The 24,704-nt window shown below is 42.8% G+C and overlaps 1 protein-coding gene across 4 annotated transcripts in view; it reads left to right on the plus strand.

The window, feature by feature from the left end:
* The first annotated feature begins 1,256 nt into the window (after positions 1 to 1,256).
* Positions 1,257 to 24,704, plus strand: part of MICU1 (mitochondrial calcium uptake 1) — a 107,298-nt gene continuing 83,850 nt past the window's right edge. The window contains exons 1-4 of one of the 4 annotated variants that reach the window (XM_061447283.1): positions 1,267 to 1,390; positions 2,472 to 2,562; positions 11,479 to 11,640; positions 23,004 to 23,181. In XM_061447283.1, the coding sequence (XP_061303267.1) occupies positions 11,480 to 11,640; positions 23,004 to 23,181 (339 nt within the window). In that variant the 5' untranslated portion in view covers positions 1,267 to 1,390; positions 2,472 to 2,562; position 11,479. Of the gene's footprint in view, positions 1,391 to 1,635; positions 1,660 to 2,471; positions 2,563 to 11,478; positions 11,641 to 23,003; positions 23,182 to 24,704 lie in introns of those variants that run through there. The other 3 variants (XM_061447311.1, XM_061447293.1, XM_061447302.1) reach the window with 3 other exon arrangements.

Below are 24,704 nucleotides of genomic sequence, written 5' to 3' on the forward strand. Positions count from 1 at the left end.
GTTTGTAAATTCAATAACCTAGGGAGGAAATCCATGCAGAAATAGGAGGACGTGGTTAATACTGTCTGGCCAGGCTTGCTGGCACAGCTTGGAGGGTGAGGGATAGATATAAGGCCATGATTTCCATTTCATTGCTAATTCTGGCCGTGCTGCACTTCAGCAGTGCAGGTTTTCCTTGCTGCAGGTCTGGAGCCAGCAACTGTTCTGGACCCCACAGAATTATCTGCTCATGAGACACATTGCTCAAGAGATAATCACTTTGTTTTTTAATGTGAATTGTCATCAGAAACACAGAAAAGCTCAACAAGATATGCCGGGGGTGGTGGTGGGGTGGTGGAAACCACTGCAAGAAAAAGCAGTTCAAATCATATACTATTGAAGAACTTGCAGTTTATGTGATCACTCCTGGAAAGTCAAATTTTCCACATTTCTAAAGTGATGGAAGAGCTCCTTTCTCCTTGTGCTGGGTTTGTATATCTCAGACTGCTTTTCAGCACCAACAGCACCTCAATCACTTGTGTGCTCCAGGTACGGACATGGGCAAGCGGGAAACCCCTCCAGCATGTGAAGTGTTTGTCCAGAAGGAGAGAATTACTTATTGCAGAAATAAAACTGGGGATATTCAATACAGTATGGCAGAAATGGCCAAGGGCTTGCAGACCATACAGGCTGCTGTCTTAGCCCCTGGACACACTGGTGCCTTAAACATAGGTCGCTCAGACCCTGTACATAGACCCTTCAAACCCTGTGTGTAGACTCTTTTGGGCTTTGTTTATATAGGCTGCTCAGACCCTATATACACACACATCTGAAGACCCTCTCAGGTTAATATAATAATACATTAATGTAACATAATATTATAAGCCCCTCAGACCCTCTATACCGGCCCTTCATGACTATATATATGCTCATCATACCCTATACACAAACCTTTCAGGACCTATATGTTTGGGCCCCTGAGGCCCTATGTACAGACCTTTCAGCACTTAAATATATTAAGCACATGAAAGCCCATATGAAGGTCTTTCAGTCCCTACATGCAAGACCGTCAGGCCCTACACACAGGACGTACAAACATTCCTCATGTAAGAGCATTTCAGGAACTATAGACATAGGTCCCTGAGACCCTCACACACAGGACTCTCAGGACCTGTACGTAGGTGCCTCTGAGACCCTCCACACGGCCCTTCCAGAACACGTACTAGCACCCCACACCCCAACACCGGCCCCTCCGGCTCTACACGGCTGCTGGGCGCTACAGAGCCCCCGCCCCACCGGCCCCACGCCCCGCCCCGGTCCCGCCCCCTCCCGGCGTGCCACTGCCCGCGGAAGCGCGGCTGCGGTGGGTAGGGCCTGAGTGCGCTCCGGCGGGGCTGGCTGCGGGGTTGAGGTGAGCGTTGGTCAGCGGGAAGGGGAGTCTTGTCTGTTCCTCCGCAGCTGGTGGCGGGGCACGCCTGGCCATGGAGTCTCCGTTCGGACTGACCCTTCTGTTCCCCGCGCACTGGCGAGTAGCAGGCTGCGGACATGTAGGCGGGTGCTCTACTGTGAAACAGGCTGAGACGGGGTGCCCGGGCCCAGGGCTGAGGGGGTCGAGGCCCAGGAGCTGAGGAGAGCTGCTGTCCGGGGGAACCAGGCTTTTCGGGTCACACGGGGCTTGGGGTGCGTGTTACGGCTTCTCCATGCCTCGGTCCCTACAGTGATGCTGTAACTTCTTCCCTGTGAAATAGGGTTCAGCTTTTCCTGCTGGGAAAGACACAGGAGAAGGAAGGCTCCCCCTCAGAATGCCTGGGCGAAGGGGGGCCTGCAACGAGTGTTTTGGGGAGCTTCTAGTGCAGCAGTGAAGAGCTGAATCTCTGCTCCCCGGGTTCGGTTTTTTTGTGGTTGCTGGAGGGGGTTGCTCGTGGAGCTGCCAAGGCTGTATGAATTACTGCTGTATGTCATAGCTAATGTCAAAGCAGGTTTTCTTAATAGCGGTTTGTTAAACAGCTCTAACTTCACTGAATGGCCAAACTGTATTTGATGTGCAGTTTGGTTTTGGAAAAACTTGTAGGGTGAATTGGGTTAATAAACTGCTGAGGGTGTAGAAAGGCCTGATCTTTATCAGACATGATTTAAGTATGTTGTATTTGCCTTTAGTTTAATTGAGCTGCTTGAGAAAGACAATAAATCTGAATGTGTTAAGTTGCATCTACTGACTAGGGGTGGGCAGGTCAAACAAAGCAGGATTTTTTTGAGGCTTACTCCTCTAGAAATCTGAGTGCCAGCTCAGACTTCACTTAAAGTAGAGGTCTGACTGGCCTTTTCTTTTAATCAGCTACATGACCATTTTTCCCCCTCTGGCTTTATTTGGTGGGCAGTCCGAACTGCATGTACTGATCTCAGTATGTATGAACACTTGTACAAAGAGCATGACTGCACATAGCTGTCAGCAAAGACTCATAATCTATATTATGTTTCTTTCTTGTTTTTAGAACACAGCCCTGCAATCACTAAGATCTAATTTCTTGTGTTATTTGTGACTACTTGACCTGCAAGCTGACAGCAGATACGCTTGCGCTACAGGTGAGGATGGTATTGCTGCTTGCTGGTGTGTGCAACTTGTAGCATGCTGTGTGGCCCTGCTCTCTGGTACTTTTAACTCTGCTGAAATAATAATTTGACTGATACTTACCCTTAAATCTGCCCTGTTTGGAATTATTGTTCTGAAGCATTTACACAGTTTTTTCCTGAAGCTGTAGGAAAATAGCTTGACTTTTTTCAGTGTGAAAAATTGGGTTGACTTTTCTTTTGGAAGGCCTTACGCAGTGCCGTGTGATTAGGAAGGAGGAGCGAAGCAGGCATGGAAGAGAGCTGTGGAAGAAGCGTGCTGCCTGCTGCTTTCTGTCAACCCAACCTCAGTTGTGCCATTTTCATAAAATATGCAAACCACCACCCCCCCCCCCCCCCCCCAGCAAAAACCCTAATGCAACTCACTATTTCTGTGCACTCAGTAAAAATGTATTTGAACTGGGGTGGTAGCTTTAAAAAAAAAACAACCAAAACACCCCCCCCCCCCCAAAACAACAACAACAACAAAACCACCAAAACCAGACAAACAAAAAAAAAAAAACCCAACTAAACAAAAAACCTGAACCCCAACCAAACTAGTAGTTCGTTTACAAAACTAGCTACAGATGCTTATGCTGTGTGTGCTTGTCCCTCTGAAGCAACACAGCATTTCTTGGCCAGCCCAGGGGTACAAGGGAAACGCATTCTAGTATCATCACTGCCCACTTCTCTGGGTCTCCTTGGGGGGTCATTGTAGCCACCAGTTTCAGGCAGCAGCTTCTCTAGCCAATATAGCTGCTGCCAGAAGAGGACATGGAGGGTCCTGGAGATATTTAAGAGGATAACCATCCTCTTAAATTTTCTGGTGTTCAGTGGTATTTTAGAAAGAGTATAATGTGTGTATTCAGCTTTGTATCTTAAACTCACATAATCCCTGCTGTTTACTTGTGGCAATGGCTTGTTCTCTGACCCATATTCTGCAGAAACTTTGTGATATTCATTATGCATCCTGAACTGAAGAAGTTCAAACTTCATACTCTGGAGGAAAAAGTGCGTCTTGTTTACATCATCAATATCTGCCTACTGGGGGCTCTCTGGAGCTCCAGGTCTCTTATTATATTAGCCTTTGTGTAACTTCTATGCACAGGTTCCTGTTATGCTTCTTGGGCTGAGAAGTCAGGTTCCTGGGTAAGCTCACAGTAGTGTTTTCAGAGAGATTGTACTGTTGTCGTCAGGCAGTTTAACAGGGCACACTGCAAGATTTGCAGTTTGCAAAATCATTTGAAGTCTCAGGAGGGCTTTGAAGCAGTATCTTGGAAGCATTACATTTTTCAGGTGATATTTGAAGGAGTCAACAGCTATGTTCAGATCTTGGATGTGGAAACAACCATTCTGCATTTCTGGAGCAAAATAAGTTCTGTAGAAATCATGTGTGGTTTCTTAGAAAAACATGTTACATGCTGTTCCACTTGCTGCAGTAGCAGTTCTAGAAATGGACCGAGCTGGGACATGGAGATACTTGTTTCAGTCTTCTGAAGTTTCCAGCAGCCTTACTGGTACACATTTTAACACAGTTCAGTGCAGTAGGGCTGAGGATGTTTGTGTACAGCAATAAAAAGGCTTATTTGCTAGTTTTGTAGAGGCTGTGCATTCCTGCTGGGACATTGCAGAGGTTTAAGTGAAGAAGTATCTTGGTGTGACTGGGTGGGATGATGCTGTTTGGGATAGTTCCATAGGAAACAGTTACCCAGGGTCGTCACCAGCATTGTATGCCTTTGAGAAGAACATCGTTAACTTTGTTCTTTTAAGAGAATAGTTTTAAGAAAGGTGTGCTGCAGATGGCATGGCTACCTCCTAATGAGTAGGATGGCTGTGTATCTTTATGGTGATGTTCTGAACACTTATGCAAGAAGGACTCGGTTAGAATCTGAGTCAAAACGCACTTTGGCTGCCCAAGTACATAGCATCCAAAAGTCTTTGACAGGCTTGCTCCTTAGTGAAAGATTTAAGATACTATAAACAGAAAAAATAGCTTGACTGTTCAGATCATTCACTGTTCTACTGTGGCTTCTGTAGTGTTCTCTGAAAAGTTCTTGGCTAGTAAATTCTGGGCTATCTTTGTCTGCTGCCTTGTCTGTGAGTGCAGTGACTACTTTTTTCCTCCAAAGAAACCTGCCATGGAATTTTCTTTCATGCACTCTGGATTTAACCTCTGTCAAGAGCAACTTCTAATTAAAGTCCCACAACTGCTTGGAGCTGGCAGTACCACCATGTGAAGAGATCCTCTAGATCCTCTTGTCTGGGGTGGCACTACTGTGGATATGGAGTAGGAGAAGGTAGAACAGACCAAAGTGCTGAGGGATTTTGTGCTGTAGCTGGCACAAGGTGGGAATATGCAGCTGGGGGCAGGCCAGCTGCTTGTGCTGGCTTATAATAGCTGTGAATGTGTGGCCTTAAATGCTTTGCATAAACAGCCTTTGATTCATTATAAGGTTTCCTTTCTATCCCTGCAGCCTGTGACAACTTGTCACCCTTCCTCTACACAATCCCCGCCCCATCCCCTCCAAATCAGTGGCTTAACATGGTTTTCGGGTTGTGTTTTAAATAAAAAAGGTTGGCTGCTCTGGGGTTTCTTTAAAGTCACCAGGGCCCCTCAAGCTCAAATTCTTTTTTTTTTTTTTTCTCTTTTAGACTTTATAGCTCTTTGAAAAGAAACCCAAGATCCTCATGTAGACAGCAAGATAGATGATCATGGTTTGAGATGACCAACACTGCAGCTGACCTGTGCTTGAAACATGAGAGTTGTGAATCTGTGTGGCTTCATGATTTGTAGTGGGTCAAGTCTGTCATGCAGATAAAGCTGGTCTGTGGCAGCTTTGAGTGTTCTGAGTCAGACCCAGTATCTGTACAGACTATTTGTGTTATGTACCACCACTTTAGCATCTGTGTTTTCATTAGTTTGATGCAAACTTTCCATCTCAGGCATTTTTGCTTCAAGAGTGATTTAATTTTTTTCACTAAAATCTTAGCTATGATACAGACACCAGGAAGATCGGCAAGAATTGATGCCTGCCTTATGCCAGTTAGTGTTAAAGAATACAAGAGGATTGTCACTGTATTAGATGCCCTTTGTGTCCACACCAAGTGTATGCTTGCTGTATATTGGAGTTGCTCAGGAGTTTGCCAGCCTCTTAATTTAACCCCCGACAGTGCTGATATGCAGAGGTGTTACTCTACACCTCTTCTTAAAGCCTGTAACTATGGGTTGCCATTTCCATTAATATAATCCCCCTTTTTTTCTGATGGCTGAAGTTTTGGTGAACTGCAAAGTAAGAGTCCTCCCTCCACTGATAGATATTTTGCTTTTTGGTTTCATGGCTGCAGGGAGGGAGGTGGTGGGCAGTAGTGGTCAGACACCACGAGTCATCTGGTCCTCTGCTCGCATTTGCTCTAGATAAGCACATAAGCATATGTGTGCTGTCTGCCTGACTACTTTGTAGGGAGCCAAGTATTTGTTGCTGCCTTTTTCATGCTGCAAGTAAGCTCCTCAGGTTGTGTTCTAAAAGCACAAAGAATTAGCTAGGCTTACCTTTATTATTTTTTCCCTCTGTAGTTCAAGCTAATCAAATAATGCGTTGCTGGTAGAGCAGCTGCAGTGGTTCAAACTTGCTTTGCCTTTTTTGTTTTTTTTTTTGGAACCAGTTCTCTTATCTTGAATTCACAAATTGCCATCTATTAGATGATTCACAGATGCTGTTACCTTTTCGTTTGTTTCAGTAAGATTTTTTTATTTAAAATTTCTTTGGATATGTGCCACTGAAGTGTGGCTCTTGGGGCAGGAGAGGCATTTTCTAAAGCAGCAAGTGACCATGGCTGGGGTAGGTGATGTTTCCGTTTAAAAAATAGTGTGGGAAAGGGGGAAATTACTGTATAGTGATACTCAAATTCAGGTTCTTAGTGCATTCACAAATCTCTTTGTCTTTGTTGGAGAGGAAGAGATACAGACTTCCTGTAAAATTCTGAGATCATCTGCTGTCTATCTACCTCCAAAAAGAAATTTGTTGTTTTGTTTTTTTTTTTTCTGGAGCTGGATGTGTATCTGCAGGTAATTGAAGCCTAAACTGTCCACAGCCTAGTGAGGCTTTTGCTTTCTCCTCAGACTACTGACATTCTTCTCCTCCAGCATTATTTTCTTGTGAAACATGTTTGTTTGTTAAGAATTAATAGGAGTTTTCTTGGAGCCAAGTAAGCCATAAACATCTCTTAAGTCTACTTCAGCTGCTCTGTTATTGTAAGGTACATGCAGGTAGGTGACTGTAAGCTGGAAGAAAGGCAGAAGGTTCATGGAGGGTCTTTCGGTTTTCTGTGAAAGTTAAGAATTCTCAGGAAAATCACATCCAGTCAACACTGATAGTGCAAGGGATGTTAAATCACTCAGGTCATTAAGCAGCCATATTCTTGCTGGCTGTAACTTTGTACAGAAAAAGGCAGAAGTATTACTTTTTCTATCCCTCTGCCAAAGTGCTTTGACAAACCTTTGTTCCTCAAAGTGATGTAACTTTTCTTCCTGTGAAAATGCTTCTGCTCTGGTGTGCCTGCTCGTGTGGCTCATCTGCAAAGGCAGCCTGATTGTTTGGGAATGGTGATTGGAAAAAGAAAATTTCACATTTGGGAATAGTGACTGGAAAATGAAAATTTAACATTGAACTGATTAAGGTAGGAGTAGTTATGAAGCAGGGTCACTATCCGTAATAAGGGGTGAGATAAGTTTTGGGGGGTTTTGTTTGGAGTTTTTGAGTTGCGGGGGTTTTGGTGGTTAAAGGAAAACTTTAACCAGGAAAAAGCAGCCTTTAGCATTCACTTCTGTGGAAGGCTGTAGTTGCCCCTTAAAAAGCTACTGTGCATTGCTGGAAACTGACTGTCTGGAGTAGCAAGCAAATATTTTATCCTTGCTAAAGGTGCTGTTTTCAGTGCTGCTGCAACAGATGTAGCCAGTTTATTTTGTTCGTGTACACTCATTTTTTCATGTTTCTTGAAAGCTGCAGTTTGTGGTGGCTGCATCCACTCAGAAGTCTTCTAGTGACTCATCTAGCAGGTTAGATTTGAGGTTGATGTTGAGCTTGCCAAGTGATGTTTCTTCTGCCATTTTAGTTGGCACCAAAGTCTTTCCCCAGTGAATAATCACTCCTGCCTCCCTTTCAAGGGAAGACCAAGCCAGCTACTGACCTACACCCTTATAATCCAATTGTTATTGCTAATAATGTTTTATTAAAACTCAATCAGAAGTACTGTGTGCACGCTTGCAATGTATTTTCTTCTCTACTTAGCACTGAAGATCAGTGAAATTATTTTCTGTCTTGGCTGTTTTAATCTAGACTGTGCAGCAGTGTTTGGGGCTACTGACTCTTCTCTGGCCAGTTTGCTCAAGTCTAAGGTGAAGCTCCTGTGGTAGCAGACTTGGTAGAAATTGGCATGGGTGATTCGTATGCACCAAGGAGAAATGCTTAGTTTTTCTGTACAGTACTTGCTATTTTAGGATGATTTGCAGTTCCTAGCAGGTAGCCCATGGGGAGATTAAAAGTAGGGGATGGATTAGAGCAACTGATAGTAACAGAGAAACCTAGTTTTTCCTTAATTTAAATATAGTTAATAGTAATGACGTATGCATTAAATTGAGGAGAGGAACATTGTGCGTGAAAGTTGTTGTTTAGTAAGTTGGATTCCATCTAGCCATGGTTTTGCTGGTTTATTTTCGCTTTGTGTCTTATGATTCTAAATGATAAATTAAGCAGAATAAAGCAACTTGTGAAATGAGGATGACATGAATAATGGAGACTTAATGGATATCATCCCAGTAAGTCATTATACTAAATAAGCCATGTTAATGGTGAGGTGATTGCAGAACACAGAAACATGTTGGCAGTGCAATATTAGACCGAATTTTTAAATATGCTATGAAATGCAGTAGTATGGCTGTAATAGCAGCTGCATTCAGAGCAGGATAAAAGGTTACTACTAAATGCTGGCCATTTGAGGGATAGCACCGATTGTCCCCAGCGGGATGATAAGAAGTATAGTCATAGAGCCGTAGAGTTACGAAGTGTGCATTTTCAGGGCTGAGGATTTTAGGAAGAGGTGAACCCTTACTGCAATGACAGTTAGAAAGATATTGCCAGGCTATGGCTTAGCTTTCTGCTAAAGACCTGGTAGCATGTTATTGATTGGTGCTTTGTGGGTTCATCAGTTTGAATCATGCTCTGAAACAAATCTGGTTTCCCTTTCTAGCAAATGAATGTGATCAAATATTGCCCCAGTCTCATAGCTGAGAAGAAATTACTTTTGCTGCTAGATTTTATTTTCATTCTCAAACCTGACTTATGCATCTTGGTAAGCTAATAACTTCAGTGATGTGCATAATCCTTTATCTGAAAATTGCACTGGGTAAGGTGAAAGCTTGGAAGGTTGAAGAGGAGGAGCAGCTCATCTTTCTTGGGGAAGGGGGAAGGAACGCATACAGATGCCTTGGTAGTTGGAATCCACCTGTGGGTAACCTTTGTCTGAATTATCCTTGTACAAATCTCTCTCAGTGGTACCAGTTGGTAAATGGAGAATATGGAGAACTGGGGTGAGCACCAGCTTTCAGCTCTCTTGGGCAATTGCTGCGAACTGGGCACTGTCTTGGTGAATGTTCCAGCACCATCAGGGGTAGCGATTACTTGGACAAAGTGGATAGTAGAGTGTTTCTTAGGGCTCAGACAGAGCAAACATTTATGCAGTACGAAAGCCAACAATCTGAAATATTGTAAAAGTCTCTTCAAGCTCAAAAGTAAGCACTGTGGGACTTGATTTTCATTTTGACTGATTAAATTGTACTGGCAACAGTTCCCTTATCCGTTATATCATATGCATATAAAGGTGTAATTAGGATGGGGAACCCAAGTAAGGGCAACTATTAGCTTCTTGGTGAAAATTACACATGCAGATTTTTCTCTGTGTATCTAATAGGAATTCATCTCTGGAGATGAAATGGGAGCATCAGGTTTGTATAGGATGGAAATTACTTTAAATTTTAAATAAGAGCTGTTTTTTGTAACAACCTGCTATTGTTCGGAGCTGGAGAAGATTGGACAATAAGCACTGTTGGCTGGCTCTATTCCATTAAAGCTTCAATCCTTTAAAAATAAATAGGCTTAAAATTAAACAAAATGATAATGCTGACTGCGAAGGTTAAGATGCACACAGATGAATATAAAACGGATGCTTTTCAGATACACTAGCTGTGAGCAGCAGAGTTTGTTGTATTTGCCCATAAACCAGGGTGGTGAGGCTTGGAACCCTGTGGCTTTGCCCTACCCAGCAACAGCAGTATTGCCATCTCCATCCCACCTTGCCATCACCTGCTAGTGCTCCATCCTATCTTTCGTGTCCCAGGACAGTGCAAAAGCCTTACATCTGATAATGAAAAATAGGTGGTGTGGGATTTCCTAATGATTCTTCATTGTCTATGCTTTCCTTCCCCTTGCTATATATTTCTTTATTGTGCTGTGAAGTCTTGAGCTGCATCTTCACCACCTCTTGCATTAAAAGATATTTAGCTCTGGTACTCAAAATGATCTACTGAATATTTTATGTGCATCTTCCCTCCCTCTTCTTCTCTTCCCTTCCCTAAGTTCACATCAGTGGTTCACATTATGAAATCCTGAGCTGTGTGTTGCTTTAATCGGCAGAAAATGGCAGTAATATATTCAACTCTTTATAGCTGAAATAGGATAACACATCACACATGTATGATATGTCTGCATAAAATGGTCTCATTGTTAGAAGTTAATGGTTTAGCAGAATAGTGGTATCTCATGTTGCAAAAGCAAATAGAAACCAATAGATGTGACTTTATTTTTGTGTTCTGTAGTTATTTGCTGTCTGGGAATATTTGAATAGAACAGCAAGAATGAAAAAAATGGGGCCCCTGCTCCCCTGTGCTCCACTTCCAATGCTGGCCTTGGGCTTTCTTTTGCTGTTCTGTTCCCAATTTCTTTTTTTAAGAGATTTGGACCAATTTTTTAATCATGACCCCATGATCAGAAAGTTGAATTTGCATCAGTTAGAGATAAAGTGCAGCACCTTTTCTTTTTAGAGGCAACATTTGCCCGTCACTGTTAATCTTGTGAGCTAGCAAAAATTGCTTTGCCTCCTGTAGCTGGTGTGTGTGTGTGATGAGGTGACGTTTTTGCTGTTCAGATTTCTCCATTGTAATAATTTTTAGATTTGTAGCTCTGGTTTCCCATTTATCTCTATACTACTGTGTGTAACAGGGTATGGATTGTATTTCATGAGTTTTGACACTTTGAAACTTGCTTTATGCTTGAAATTGAATATAACTGTTTTGCTCCAGGCTAGCTAAAAAAGTGATTTAAGAACAATAGGGGTTTCTTAGGAAATGTAGAATGACTGGACTGGGATTTCTTTTGTAGGTTTGCTTGTTATTTGCTTTAATTTGTGTTTTAAAATCCAGCTGTGTCTTTCCCTCTGGTCAAATGGTTCTTACTTACTTGCTGTAGTTGCTTGCAGGATGTACCTGCATATTCCATGCCTTGGCCCTTGAGCAGGTGAGTACACATAGTTCCTCTAAATGAAGTGTGCTGGGGAAAAACTGAAGAGGAATTTGAAAAGTGCTGTAAGAGCAGCTGAGAAAGTAGCTGGGATGTGACAGCAAAGTGTGTCAAACAGGTATATGCCCATACCTAATAGCTGTGATTTGCTATTTTTTAGGCAGGTTGCCTGTTTCAGAGCAGCTAATAAGCATCTGTGACAGTTACTTTCTGTAACTTCTCCTATTTTAGAAACAATGCAAACAAATTTCTGGTTGGCAGCCAGTGTGAGAGTCCACGACTGGAACTGTTGCTTTACTCATGTGTTGTTCTTACTTGACAGGATGTTTCGCCTTCGGTTTCTTCCCATTGCAGCAGGGCTTTCTGCTGTTTCGCGGCGTTACCATGGGACGACGCATTACCCCAGGACCAGGCGTAGGCTCATGGTGGCGGCTTTCATAGGGACAACTGCAGCAACAGCGAGTGCCAGATTTCTTTGGCAGAGGTAATTTTTTTGTTTGCTTGGGGTTTGTTTTGTTTTGTTTGTTTGAAACCTCGTGCTGCTTTAGTCCTGTACTTGGAGATGGGTTTAAGATTTGCAGGAGAGTTTGTAAAGCATTATTGCGTGTCCTGCTTCTGCTGCAGGGAAGGAATGGCTGTTGGTGACTTCTGGGGAGCTTCTTTGCTGCTGTGAGTAGTCAGAGATGTGAAAAAGCTCAGGGCTGAAGAGTTTTACTCTGTAGCTGTTCTCACATGGGCTTTTAGCCCTTGAGGTGATTTGCTGCCTGGCTTCCCCTTGTGTGGTGATGCTACATGGGCCTATGGTGGTGTGCAAAGAGAGTTTGGTTGACTTGACCAAACTGGGTCAAATGAAAGTAAATGTGCTTTCAGCTTCTGGGAGGGCTTCTAGGCACAGCATGCTTGGCCAGAGGAGGCTACTCTGATTTTCTTTGTGTTCTGCTGACTGCTTCATATATAAAATGTATTAGGGGAGCAGAAGGGGACAGTCTGTCCTTTAGTGGTCAGGTAGGTGCAGACAGAACTTAGGTTGTTTTTAAGGGCCAGAGTCCGAGGACACCTGCTTATGGGCCATGAGGCTCAAAACTTGTTTGCATGACTGTGAGGAGAAAAGGGATATCTATGCTTGCCTGAGGGCTCACTGAACCCTGGGGCCCATGCCACATTTGAAATAAATCGAGGACTCCCTTCTCTCAAAATGTGGGAGCCACATGGCACCAGCAGTGTCACTTGAGCTCATGACTGCAATTAAAGTCTCAAAACAGACAAAAAAAAAAAGACATTGAAAGGTCTTATTTTTTTCCAATATTTAGGTTATTTGTTGCTGGCTCTCTTCTCACATGTATTGTGGCTAGAAGGCTCTAGTTTTAATGCAGTAGGAGGAAGATGGTGGCTGTTCCTAGAGCTGTCAAATCTTGATACCTGCTCAGGCTGAGGAGGAACACTGTGATCCAGCAGTGTCATCTTATGCTGCATTTTGCTAAAAATCTGCAGTTATGTAGTGCCTCTATCCGTAGAACCTGAATGCCTCTGAGGGATGGGCACGGTAACACTCCTTTTCAGGCAGGAAATCGAGCAGGGTTTTTCACATTTAAAACAATCTCAGTATTATTGTAAAGTATGTAGGACATCATGTCAGACTGAAGCTGTCCCAAAGACACAGAGAGAGATAGTATCTCTCCTCTGTAGGAAGTTCACCCTTGCTTTTAAAACAGCCAAATTATCAGTTGTTAGCTTTGCCTTTTATCAGGGGGAAGGTGCTTTCTGCAACAGAGCTGCTAATGGTATGTGGAGTGCTAGGTCCGGGTTGTTTTCTGGGGGTGATTTTTTTGGCTCCTGGTGTACTTGTCTGTTCCTTAGAGGCCCCTGGGCACTGTAGCCAGGCTTGACCTTGCTTAGCTGAGAGCACTCATAGAAATCAGATAAAGGAGAGAGGCAGCCTCTTTGGAGTAGTGTGGTCTGTGATCTCCCCAGCCCTCATCAGTCTGGACAGATTGACTTGCTCTTACTGTTTGGTTTTGTTCTTTCCTTGCGCTGTCTCCTTTGTCTTTTCTAAATCTGTAAAGCACTAAATGGAACTGTACAGACTTTGAAGTATTCTTTTCCTATATGAGCCATGAAATAAATCCTTAATGTCTGCAACTGAAATAGATGGACATCCAGGCTTATGATACTCATATAATTAATTACTTGGCATACAGCTCTTGAATAAGAGGAAGAACAAAACTGATATGTTTGGTGTAGAAAATACTTCATACTGACACCTGTAGAAGTTTTAAACAGACTTTCAAATAGGCATTTTAACTTTGTGTTTAAATAAAGAGGGATGAGGAACTCCAAATTTCCGTTGTCTTTCACAATATATAAAGTGGGTGATTAATAGAGTTTTAGAATAAGTGTAGGTGAATACAAGAAGTTTGTAATGACATCTTTTATTATTCAGGTAGCTACATCCTGGGTTATTACAGTAAGTAGCAGTAAGTATAATGAACTAGTTTTAGAAGGTAAATATGTAATACATGTAACCAGGGCACACAGATCTAATAAGCCAAGTGTCACTGAAAGTGTAATTTATAGACTACAGAGAAAAATGTCTGTGTGCATCTGTGTATTACGCTTAGCAGTAAGTGATTTTGATTTATTAGATGTTGCAGTGGTATTTAAATGGGAAGCAGGTTAGGGAGGTCCAGGGCATAACCAGTTAGTCTGTCGTAGGGCTGACTTAGGATGTTTGCTTACCTTTGATAAGTGAAGCAGCTTTGCTTTTGTTGTGATATGAAGCTCTCCTGTGCTGCAGTTAGTCTGTGAGATGTCCAGCAGATCCTAAGTGTGGCTCCCTTGGCATTGCAGAGAATTACTGTACCTCTGATGGCAGATTGCTGTAACAAGGAATGTGTGCCTGCTAATGTTCTGCATAACCTTAGAGGGTCTGTTAAGGAAGCTGAGACTTCATCACCCTTTGAGTAGGGAGTGCAGTAAGGGATGCTCTCCTGCAGGCTGTCAGTGAAATTTTCTGTTAAGGTGAGGTATGTCTACCATTTTCTGTTTTCTTATAATTATTTTTCTTTATAGTTAAGGCATAAAAGATGTAATAGGCCGAATCAAGAAGCAGTTGAAAATCTTATGCTTCTTGGGGTAGATAAGTAGAAGATGATGCAATGTTAGAGGAAGAGCAGCAATAAAAGGAAAAGAGTATCTGACTTGTATTTCTTATTGTCATCTCCATAAAGCCTTGTGTAAATGCCCCAGCTCTTCTCTACTGCCATGTGAGAAGCAGCACTACATCTCTCATCAATACTTTAAAAACACCCAAACGTCTTATGTCAGAAAGATTTTTGTACTCCTAATGATGGTGAACGTTGCTAAAAGTGAGTATTAAGGTGGTGGCTGTATGTGAACTTACTCATTCCACTACCTATCATGAAGAAAATCAAGACTTCTTGGGTGTTTTCCAACTGTGATGTGCAGCCTGAAACCGGTATATTTCAGATTGATCCTGTAGGATATGGTTTGTGAAGCATCAGAAGCCAGTGCTGGTGTAAGGAAGCCCTCACAAAGGTAGAGAAGTCAAGGATTGAAAAGGATATAAATATATATATATATATTTATATATATGTGTTATATATATGTATATAAAAGAAACAGTAGTTGTGTAATGCAAGATAGGAGAAACTGTTTCTTCCTGAGAGGTGAGGTGGCTTGGGGGATTTTCACATTTGATCTGCATCCGCTTGTAGCCTTCTGCATAGCTGCCTGTTGCAGGTGAGTGTTGGTCTTGTTTCCGCAGCTATCTTCCAGGAGCTCCTGCTGCCTGTTTTTGGTGAAATATATCTCATCTAAATAACTGTATGACAGGAGGAGCTAATGCTGCTCTGTTCTGCTGTGGTGAAGATTACTTCAATAATGCAAATAACTGAGCTTAGAAATCTAATGAAATTTATCCTTTCTAAGCAGTAACTTAAACTCTGAGGTTTTCCAGCTGGCAACAGAAGCAATTAAGAATCTGGTCATTGGTATAATGTACTGAATTAATTAATTGAAATAAATCTTGGCACAGTCGTTGGATAATCTAAATGAGTAATTATTAATATAGAAGAGGAACTGAACCTCACAGTTTGTGGCAAGCTTAATGTTTATAGATAATAATTCTGTTACTGATGCTCATGTAAAACTTTTATTCTGTATTGGTAGTTCCAAATACCCATTTGGCATGTTATTAAATGGCCACAGATAACGTTCTTCGGCACAAGCCTTCCTGGCTGAATCTGTGGGCAGTGAGCATCTGAAAACAATTGGCATTTAAATTCTGAAGCTTGTCACTCAATCAGTCTAGTACTTAATGAAATAAGGGAGCAAATGTACCTTTGGGGAGCACAGAAGGACCTCTGTAAGCAGAGTCTTACCAGTGCTCTTCCTGACTGACTGGAAGGATTTGGTTATTCTTAATTTCTTACCCTTCCACAGGTATATTAGCAGTAAGAATAAGGGCGAGACATCCATGTTGCTCCGTAAGTTGCTTAAGAATAAGATACTTTGCTACCAGCATGTTTGTATCTAACATGGTACCTGGTCTTATTTTGCTGCCTCCCTTCGGCCTTATTCTGTGCTTTTCTGCCTTTTGCCTTGTCCTGGATGTAAGTCAACGCAGTTACACTTAAGATACCTGTCTCCCTGACCTGGTGGTGTATTGTCATTCTGTTACAAGCTCTTCTTTTTCAGGCTCCAGTTCGCACCAGCAAGTTGAGCTGTTCAGGTGCTGGCTGCCACTTCTACAGATTTCATTCCATCTTTACCATTTCTTCCTCTCTTCTTCCACCCTTTCTTCCTTCTGCCATCCTGTAACAAGTATTCAGTTGCTTTATGGAAGATCTCTGTAGGAAAGACACTTCATCTTCCTTACTCTGCTGACCTTTCCTAGTTTTTATGTTTGGCTTTTCTCCATCAGTGCTTCTGGAATTAATTTTGAAGCCTAGATCAGCCCTTAGCTAACTCTGTTTAAGAATGCATTGCTTTTTTGCATCAGTGTCTTAAGGGCTTTAGAGTAATTTGCTTAGAATACATTTTTTTCATGTCAGAATTGCTGAAAATATCTTGTGCCAGCTGAAACTCAGACTTTAAAAACCTTCATTCTAGTAAAACAAAGGAAACCACATAAATCATAGTCAAGAGGAGAAAAACCTGTTTTATAGCTATAGATGTATCAGGTACTACTTAACCTGATGTAAGAGAGAAGATTAAAAAATGTAGCTATTATCCATGTGAGGTTATTTTTATTTTGAGAGCTCTGCTCCATTGTTTTAATTCTTTGAGAAAGGTGGAGGACTCAAGAAATTATCGTTGGGATTGCTGTGCTCAGGGTTTTCTCCTAAGGCATGAAGACACATTAATCCATGAGTGGTGGCTTGCAAGAGCACTGTGTCCTTTCAGGTGGCTTGTGGCTTCATATTATTTTTACCCATGAGCATCAGGGGAGGGAAAGAATCTGATGCCAGGGAATGAGCCAAAGTCAAAACTGGAGTCAATTAGGAAAACATCTGAACTGCCCTTGGGAAAATTGACCTCAGCTGACCTGCAGAGCTTAGTGTATTGCCCCTAAGCATGCAGAGCCCTGGTGTTCAATCAGTGCACGTTCATAATATCTTTTTAAAATGTTGCATAGCAAATCCAAGCTGGGGTTTGTGCAGAGAAGTCAGGTAGAAATGGAAGACACCGTTTTCCCAAATCATCTGGGTTTGCTGCAATTTCATAGGGACTACACTGAATGACAGACCTAATTGAGTTGCAGCTGTGTGCATGCATCAGGGCTGCAGCTTGGGGGTATCGTCCTGTACCCTACTTGGGAGAACTCCGTTTGGAAACGTAAGCAGTGTCTCCTGGATTAAGCAATTAACAGATTTATAGTTTATGAGGATGTTAACATTAGGTCAGTAGGATGCCTCCAGCATGCATCATTAGGGTTGACTGCCTTCATGAAGCAATAGTTTTACTCTGCAGGCTATCAGGGAGCCATCTTTAAGGAGTGGCATGTTATCCCGTATGATCCAAGTTAGCTGGTGTCGTGGTTTAAACCCAGTCAGGCAATTCGTTCACTCACTTCCCCCCCCCCTTCTTTCAGCTGGTAAGACTGACCTAAGCTGATTCAGGTTCATGTTCTTCAGAGCAGTCTCTTCCAAGTGGCTTGGAGCAGAGGTCCTCATGTGGCCTGCCCATGTGCTCCCATATGCTGGTGCCTATGCCTAAACTGGGCCACAGCAGAGAAGAGTGGGAGGGAGTGTGAGAAATCAGCTAGTCTGCTGCCAAGGCAGGGCTGAGTGCTTCCAAGTGGTCCTGACAGACAGCTGTCTTGCCTATTTATAGCAATATGCGGGTGATGGAGAGAGCAGTGACAGAATAAATCCTCCCCAGCAGCTGATTCCAGTGTTCCCCTGTCCTTAACATTAAACGCTTTCTGTGTATATATATGTGTCTGTGTATACATTTGTGTGTGCAGGCTTCTCTTTCCCTGGTGTGTAAGTCTCTTTCTTTATGATGTTAAGTACATCCTGCATCTTGTCCTGTCCTCACTGGATCAAGAGAAAAATCCTGCAGCAGCTGTTTTGTGTGTATTACAGTTATCTTACCTTCCTCTTTTCCATCTTTTTTACTACAATTTGACTTACTTGGGTAATTTTTCCTACAATGTGTTCTTTATCTGTAGTCATTTCTGCTGCTCCCTGTCAGATCTTCTCTGGTTGGTCTAGCTCTTCCTTGGAGTGCACCATCAGTAGCTGAAGGTGCTTTTTGCGGGGACATTCTTGCTGCTGGCTCAGGTAGAAGGAATGACATACACATCTCACGGACTATGCTGCTGTCTCCTCATGTTCCTGCATATATTTTAGGCTATGGCTGGTATCCAGAGCTGTCTCTTCAATATGATTGTTCACATTTATCTCTGGAATCTGTCTTAATTTTGGTGTGTTCATTGCAGTTCTTGCCACAAATTCACTATGCTAATTTACGTCAGTGTCGTGTACCATGAAAGACTGAGGAAGCAAAGTAGTAAAAAGTCTATGAGTGAGGTGACATACTGAAAAAATTGGGCTGTGGATCTTGATCATTTCTGGTTGATTTCTTATTAAAGTCTCAGCTAACTAGTTTAGTCACTGAGTATGGTTGAACTGGGGATGAGACGGAGCTCTTCACTGGAAGTACTCCTAATCTCTGGAGGTTGCCTATGATTATAAATGTTGTTTCAAAGCTTACTTTTGCATTCCAGTATGAAAGCCTGAAGTTTTAACTGGCTTTTAAACCTCACTTGAATGTCTTTAGATGTTTACATGCAGGGAGAGGGGCATCTCTAGTGAACTGGAGAACACATCTGTCAGGCAAGATCTCATGCTTCTTATTTGGTGGCAGTGATTTTGCTGACTCCTGAGTGCCCAGCTTTTTGTTACATCTACATTTCCTGCTGAGACTAAATAGTGTCTGGTAGCTAAGTACTTTTCTACTGCCTTCTGGATTAGAATAACTGAGCACTGTTATCTCTGGCACAAAACTTGGTTATTTTAGTACACTGTTCTGCTTCTGTCACTCAAAGGAGAAAAATACTTTTAAATGAGGGATTGTGATTTCTCTAACTGGAAGACTTGCAACTGTGGAGTATCGTGCTGGTGCCTGGTGTGAGTCCCAGGATCCTTTGTGGATGTGTATCTTATGGTTGCATGAGTTTAGCTTTCTCAAAGAACAATTTGCTAAGTGAGAATTTAGCATTCAGTCATAGAATCAGCTAGGTTGAAAAAGACCTTTAAGATCATCAAGTCCAGCTGTTAGCACTGCCAAGTTCACCACTGAACCATGTCACTAAGGTCTCATCTAGGAGGTTTTTGAACACTTCCAGGGACAGCGATTCCACCACTTCTCTGGGAAGCTCATTCCAATGCCTAACCCACCCTTTTGGTGAAGAAGTTTTTCCTACTATCCAGTCTAAACCTCTACTGGCACAGCTTGAGGCCATTACCACTTGTCCTATCACTTCAAGTGACTTAAGTAGTCCTCTGTGATTTTCTAGGGCATTCTAGGTGGTTTTCTTTGGGGATGCTGAACTCAGTGTTATGACTGATTCTTAGCTTTTCTGAAGGATTAAAAGGAGGTATTGCGAAGTAGGTGGTAAATATGGTTTTTGCCTCAGATTCAGTTCTCGGGGCGGGGAGGGGGGGGATGGTTAGGGAGATGGTGGTGTGGGGAGCTAAGGGAATGGAGGGAAAGAAGTTGGGGAATCTTGAAGAGACTGGGGGGGGTGTAGCATGGCAGCTGGGATCCAGGCATGTTCTGTGGATAGAGGCTGACAGTTACCCTTGGCACAAGGTGAAGGGTGTCTTTGTATTTTTGTTTCCCTTTCATGCGGAAGCTGTAGTAACAGTCATGCCATTAGAAAGCCCGTCTCATCAGAAGAGGAGGTGGAGATTCTTCAGTTGCTAGTGGCAGTCCAGTGGGGTGGATATTTCTGGAGCTATGGGCTTTTTTCAGCTGTAATCTGACATCTGCAATGAAAGACTCCTTTATGTGGATGCAGTATGGAAGTCGCAGTTGTTGGAAGCCAAGGATTTCAACAGAGGATGGTTGTGCAGGATGTAAAATACACAGAGTAGTAGGTGTACATAGAGAGCAGATCCTCCAATGGCTAGTTGAGTAAGTAGTTCAGACTGTGGCCTGGAGGTGAGGAATAGCAGGTACTGTTTAAAACCTTGCTTGAGAAATAGATTATAAACTCTGCTTCTCTGCTTTTATTCTCATAGCTCAGTTTGCTTGTATGTTGGGATGATGATCTAACTGTAGAGTTTTAATTACCTGGATAAACTGGGGAGGGGGACGGGACTGTATTCAAACAGTCTACATCTGTTTTGCTGTAGCAAACTGGCTTGACAGTGTGATGAATTGAAGGAACGTGTAGGATTTGCTGAAAATGTTTGATTTTGAGTTTCATCCTTCTTTGGTTTGCTAGATGTCAGTCAAGCATTACAGGAGCAAATCTTTATTGATACAGCTATTTTCTGACATGCTTCATAGGGAATAGCATGGTTGTGCAGATAAGCAATCAATTTTCTGGTGCTTTTGTCCCCAGGACCTTTTCCCCAGAGATTCTCTAAGCTACTGAAAACTGGTGACCTGCCTACCCAAGGGCTTTCCTTGTCAGCGCTGCTGTTGTAGCTTCAGTTGGCAAAAGTTTATTCTAGCAAACTGCATATCAGTGAAAACCACAGCTCCCCAGGGATGTGCCAGTCCTGATTAAACTTTCAGGAAAAGCTTCAGGAGAGGTGCCAGCATAGAGTTCATGCTCCAAGAGACAGATCAGTTACCTGGGCCTTCTGGGGAAATCATTTCCCTCTCTTGAGATGCTTGTAGAGGATTCAGGTTTGGATCCTGCCACTGAAAGCTTGGTTCAGTGGAGGCCTTAAAGATCGTGCTTTGCTGTAAGACTCAGAAAAATATATTTGCAAATAAAGGCTCAGGACCTTTTCAGAAGGTCCAGAAAAGCTGGTGTGTTAGACTCCACTTTGCATGAAAAGGCATGTTTTGTACAGCTCTTCACTAGGCACTTGCTTATTTTATTAAATAAAACCCTTGTGATGGAGTTGTGTTCTGTCCCAGTGTGGACTAGAAACCTCTGAACTGCTTTAACACATCCACAGTGCCATGGATTCTTGCATTTCAAAGCAATGCTGGGATCTTGGTGGTTGTTCCAGTGCTTTCAGTACTTTGCTGAAGTAGTTGTCACAACATGAACAAAAGTTAACTTGCTTTTGTCATGATTTCCTCTATTCTTAAGTATGCTCTTTGGGAGCTTATTCTAGAATAGTACAGGGTTTGCTTCCTACCAGTACTGTGGAAGGATTTGAGTTCTTTAGCCCTTCCCAATCTACCCTTTATCATGCTGTTAGTGAATTACTGGATGCTGATAAGGAGTCAGTTGTGTTTTATTCTGGTAGCATTAAAATTGATTGAAGAAGCATCTACTCTCCTTTCTCCTTATTGGAAGATGATGTGCTGAGATTGCTGTAAAGCTGTGTATTTCTGGGGACACAGGCACAGACTCTTCTCTGTTAATTTTATATAGCACATCTGTGTTTTCCAGGAAACTGGTAGGATTAAATATGCCTTATATAGCCTTTTGGTTTTAGTGCTTGGGCGACTTCAAAAATCTTGATTTGTTTTTTATTTTCTCCAAAGCTAGCCTTCCACTAGACCAGGTCGCTCAGAGCCACATCTAACCTCATCTTGATCACTTACTTCCAGGAGTGTCCTTGGAGATTATATTCTATTTTATGTTTGTATATATAGATATATGTATTCACATAAAAAGTATAAATAATTACAATTGCCATCATTGGATATTATAATTTCACGTATTTTAATGTGGTCTGAGCTCTGTCTGGTAATAAACTGCTTTTAAAGCATGGAAAAACCATCACACTGTTTGCTTATGGATTTATCCTGCTTTTTATTTAACCATTCTGTTACCAGTTACAGTTCCATGAATTGCTTATGGACTAGTGGATGCTCATGGATAGTTGATGAGAAAATGGTCATGAGCCAGCAGTGTGTGCTTGCAGCCCAGAAAGCCAACCATATCCTGGGCTGCATCAAAAGGAGTGTGACCAGCAGGTCAAAAGAGGTGATCCTGCCCCTCTACTCTCTCTTGTGAGACCTCACTTGGAGTATTGTGTGCAGTTCTGGTGTCATCAACATAAAAAGGACATGGAACAAGTCCAGAGGAGGGCCATGAGGATGATCAGGGGGCTGGAGCACCTCCTATATAAAGACAAGCTGGGAAAGTTGGGGCTGCTCAGGCTGGAGAAGAGAAGGCTGCGTGGAGACCTCATAGCAGCCTTCCAGTATCTGAAGGGGGCCTATAGGGATGCTGGGGAGGGACTTTTCGTTAGGAACTATAGTGATAGAACAGGGGGTAATGGGTTAAAACTTAAACAGGGGAAGTTTAGATTGGATATAAGGAAGAAGTTCTTTACTTTAAGGATGGTGAGACACTGGAATGGGTTGCCCATGGAGGCTGTGAATGCTCCATCCCTGGCAGTGTTCAGGGCCAGGTTGGACAGAGCCTTGGGTGACATGGTTTAGTGTGAGGGGTCCCTGCCCATGGCAGGGGGATTGGAACTTGATGATCTTAAGGTCCTTTCCAACCCTAACTATTCTATGGTTCTATGATTAGACTTAGAGTCTTAGTCTACAAACAGGGCTGCTGAAGATCTTTGCGGGGTCCTTTGCTCTGCCAGAGCCGTATTTCCAGCTTGAGGATAAACAACTCCAGTTTTTGTTGTCACAAATCCTGCAGCATTGGAGTTCAGAAGAGTCATTGGTGAAAGAAGGAAATAAACCAGCCTATCACCTGCTGGAGATAGAAAATAAATCACTTGAGATGAAACAGAGGCTATTCAGAGTCCTGTGGTGCTGATGGTAAAACACATTTCTATCCCTTTATGTAAATCTTTCTTGAGGGAGTGAGGTGGAATTTAGGGCTACGGGAGGTATGGTATGCCCTTCCCAATCTCTCTCGTATGTGTATTTTTTCGGAGAGGGTACAGTAATTCCCAGAGTGATTTGCTCTGGTGTTCTTGGACTGGGAAAACTTACTGTGGCTGTAAGTTTGGGGTTTGAGATGGAGAGGTGGAAATTTGATCACAGCAGGGAAAAGCACGCAGTATTTTAAGGAGACCAGTCATTTCTTTGTTTTTGCTTTGCAGTCCTCCATGCTGAACTATAACAAGCGTTTCGTTCAGGGTAAGCCTTGCAGGCATCTCTGTAGCCTTAGCACCCATTTCATTTTCCTAACCCTCTGTTTTCTTTTCCCTTGCACAGGGCTTATGCAGAAGACTCGTCCTCTGTAAAACACGATCCAAGGACAGAGCCGAGAGAGAAGATGAAGCACGAGGAGGAGAGCAGTGACAGTGAGGATAGAAAGGCTGTTGCCTCAGGTGATGAGGATGCTCAGCCAGAAGGGAAGAAGAAGAAGCGTTCTGGCTTCAGGGACCGTAAGGTACCAAACTTGGGCATATTTCACCTGCATCTTATGCACTGCAGTGGAAAAAGGGAGAAAAGCTGCAGAACATATTATTCAGGTTGTGGTATGTTGTGGCATGTAAAGAGTCTGGCTTTAGCTCTGTACTTGTCTTTATTTTCTAAGAAATGTCAGCGTTTTGAAAATCTCCTTTCCTGGCATGATACCTTGAGTTTCTTCAGGTTGAAGCTCATTTATTTGGAAAACACAGTACACTGATTCTCTGAAATGGAGACCTCTTTTCCCATCTCCAGTTGGATGTTTGAGAAGTGGCTTGTTAAGAAATCAAGGCTCCTGCTTTGATGGCTGTTAGGATGGCATATGCAAAGTAGGGAATTGGTGCAAAAGCATCCATCATGTGTGTCTTTGAGTCCATCTGTTGGTCTGTTTTTGCCTGTGAACGTACAGTGTATGCAGGAAGCAGAGGGTGAGTGTGGAAGGGAGGTTATGGGAAAGGGGTACTTGATTTTTTTCCTTTAATTATTCCATGTAAACGTAGTTCTTGAAATACAGCCTCACTCTCTATTCACAGTTAGTTGTCTCTCCCTTGATGCTCATGCCTATTTGATTTTCATATCAGACATGTTTTCAAGAGGAAGAAAGCTTGAGTAATGAGCTATATTGTCAGTTTGTGACCTGCCTTCACTGTTGGACAATCCTGAGAGCTTAGGGGTCCTCAGAACTGTCTTACAACTAGTTTGGTACAATCTGTAACCACTGTTATTATAAGATGTGTTACTTGGTCTGATGGAGAGTCCTGTAACTGAGAGTTGGCAGACAGCAGTGTTTTATTTTTTAAACCTGTCTGGATGTTGTTTTTACTGGGCTATATTTGTTGATTAGTATCTTTGCAGTGCCAAAGAGGAGAGTGGGAGTATATGCTCTTCAATATTCCTTTCTGTGTGATTTGCTTCTGATAATTATTATCTACTGTGGTGACCTGCTGGTGGCAGCTCAGTGAAATTATTTTGTAAGATTCTATGCTGAAATATGAAGAATGGTTGTCGTGGTTTAAACCCAGTCAGGTAATTCGTTCGCTCACTTCCCCCCCTCCTTTCTTGCCCTCCCCCTGCTCTCGGAGGGACGGAGAGGAGAATCAAAAGAATGCAACTCCCACGGGTTGAGATAAGAACAGTTTAGTAACTAAGGTATAACACAAATCACTACTGCTACCACCAATGATAATAATGATAAAGGAAATAACAAGGGAACAGAATACAACACCTCACCACCCGCTGACCGATAACTCGCCCCCCAAGCCCGACCAAGCTCCGACCGATACCTCCTCCAACCCTGCAGTCTCCCAGCCCTTCCGGCTAACTCCCAGTTCCATCCTGGGCATGACGTGCTGTGGTATGGAATACCTCTTTGGCTAGCTTGGGTCAGGTGTCCTGTCTCTGCTTCCTCCCAGCTTCCCCTCCTCCCTGGCAGAGCATGAGGCTCACAAAGTCCTTGGCCAAACCAAAACATCTCTATCAGCTCTGTTCCCGAGCCGAAAGTCA

Source organism: Pezoporus flaviventris, unplaced genomic scaffold (assembly GCF_033815535.1).
Source record: "Pezoporus flaviventris isolate CSIRO_AGI_PZ_B2104156 unplaced genomic scaffold, CSIRO_AGI_Pfla_v1 ptg000001l, whole genome shotgun sequence".
NCBI lineage: Eukaryota > Metazoa > Chordata > Aves > Psittaciformes > Psittacidae > Pezoporus > Pezoporus flaviventris.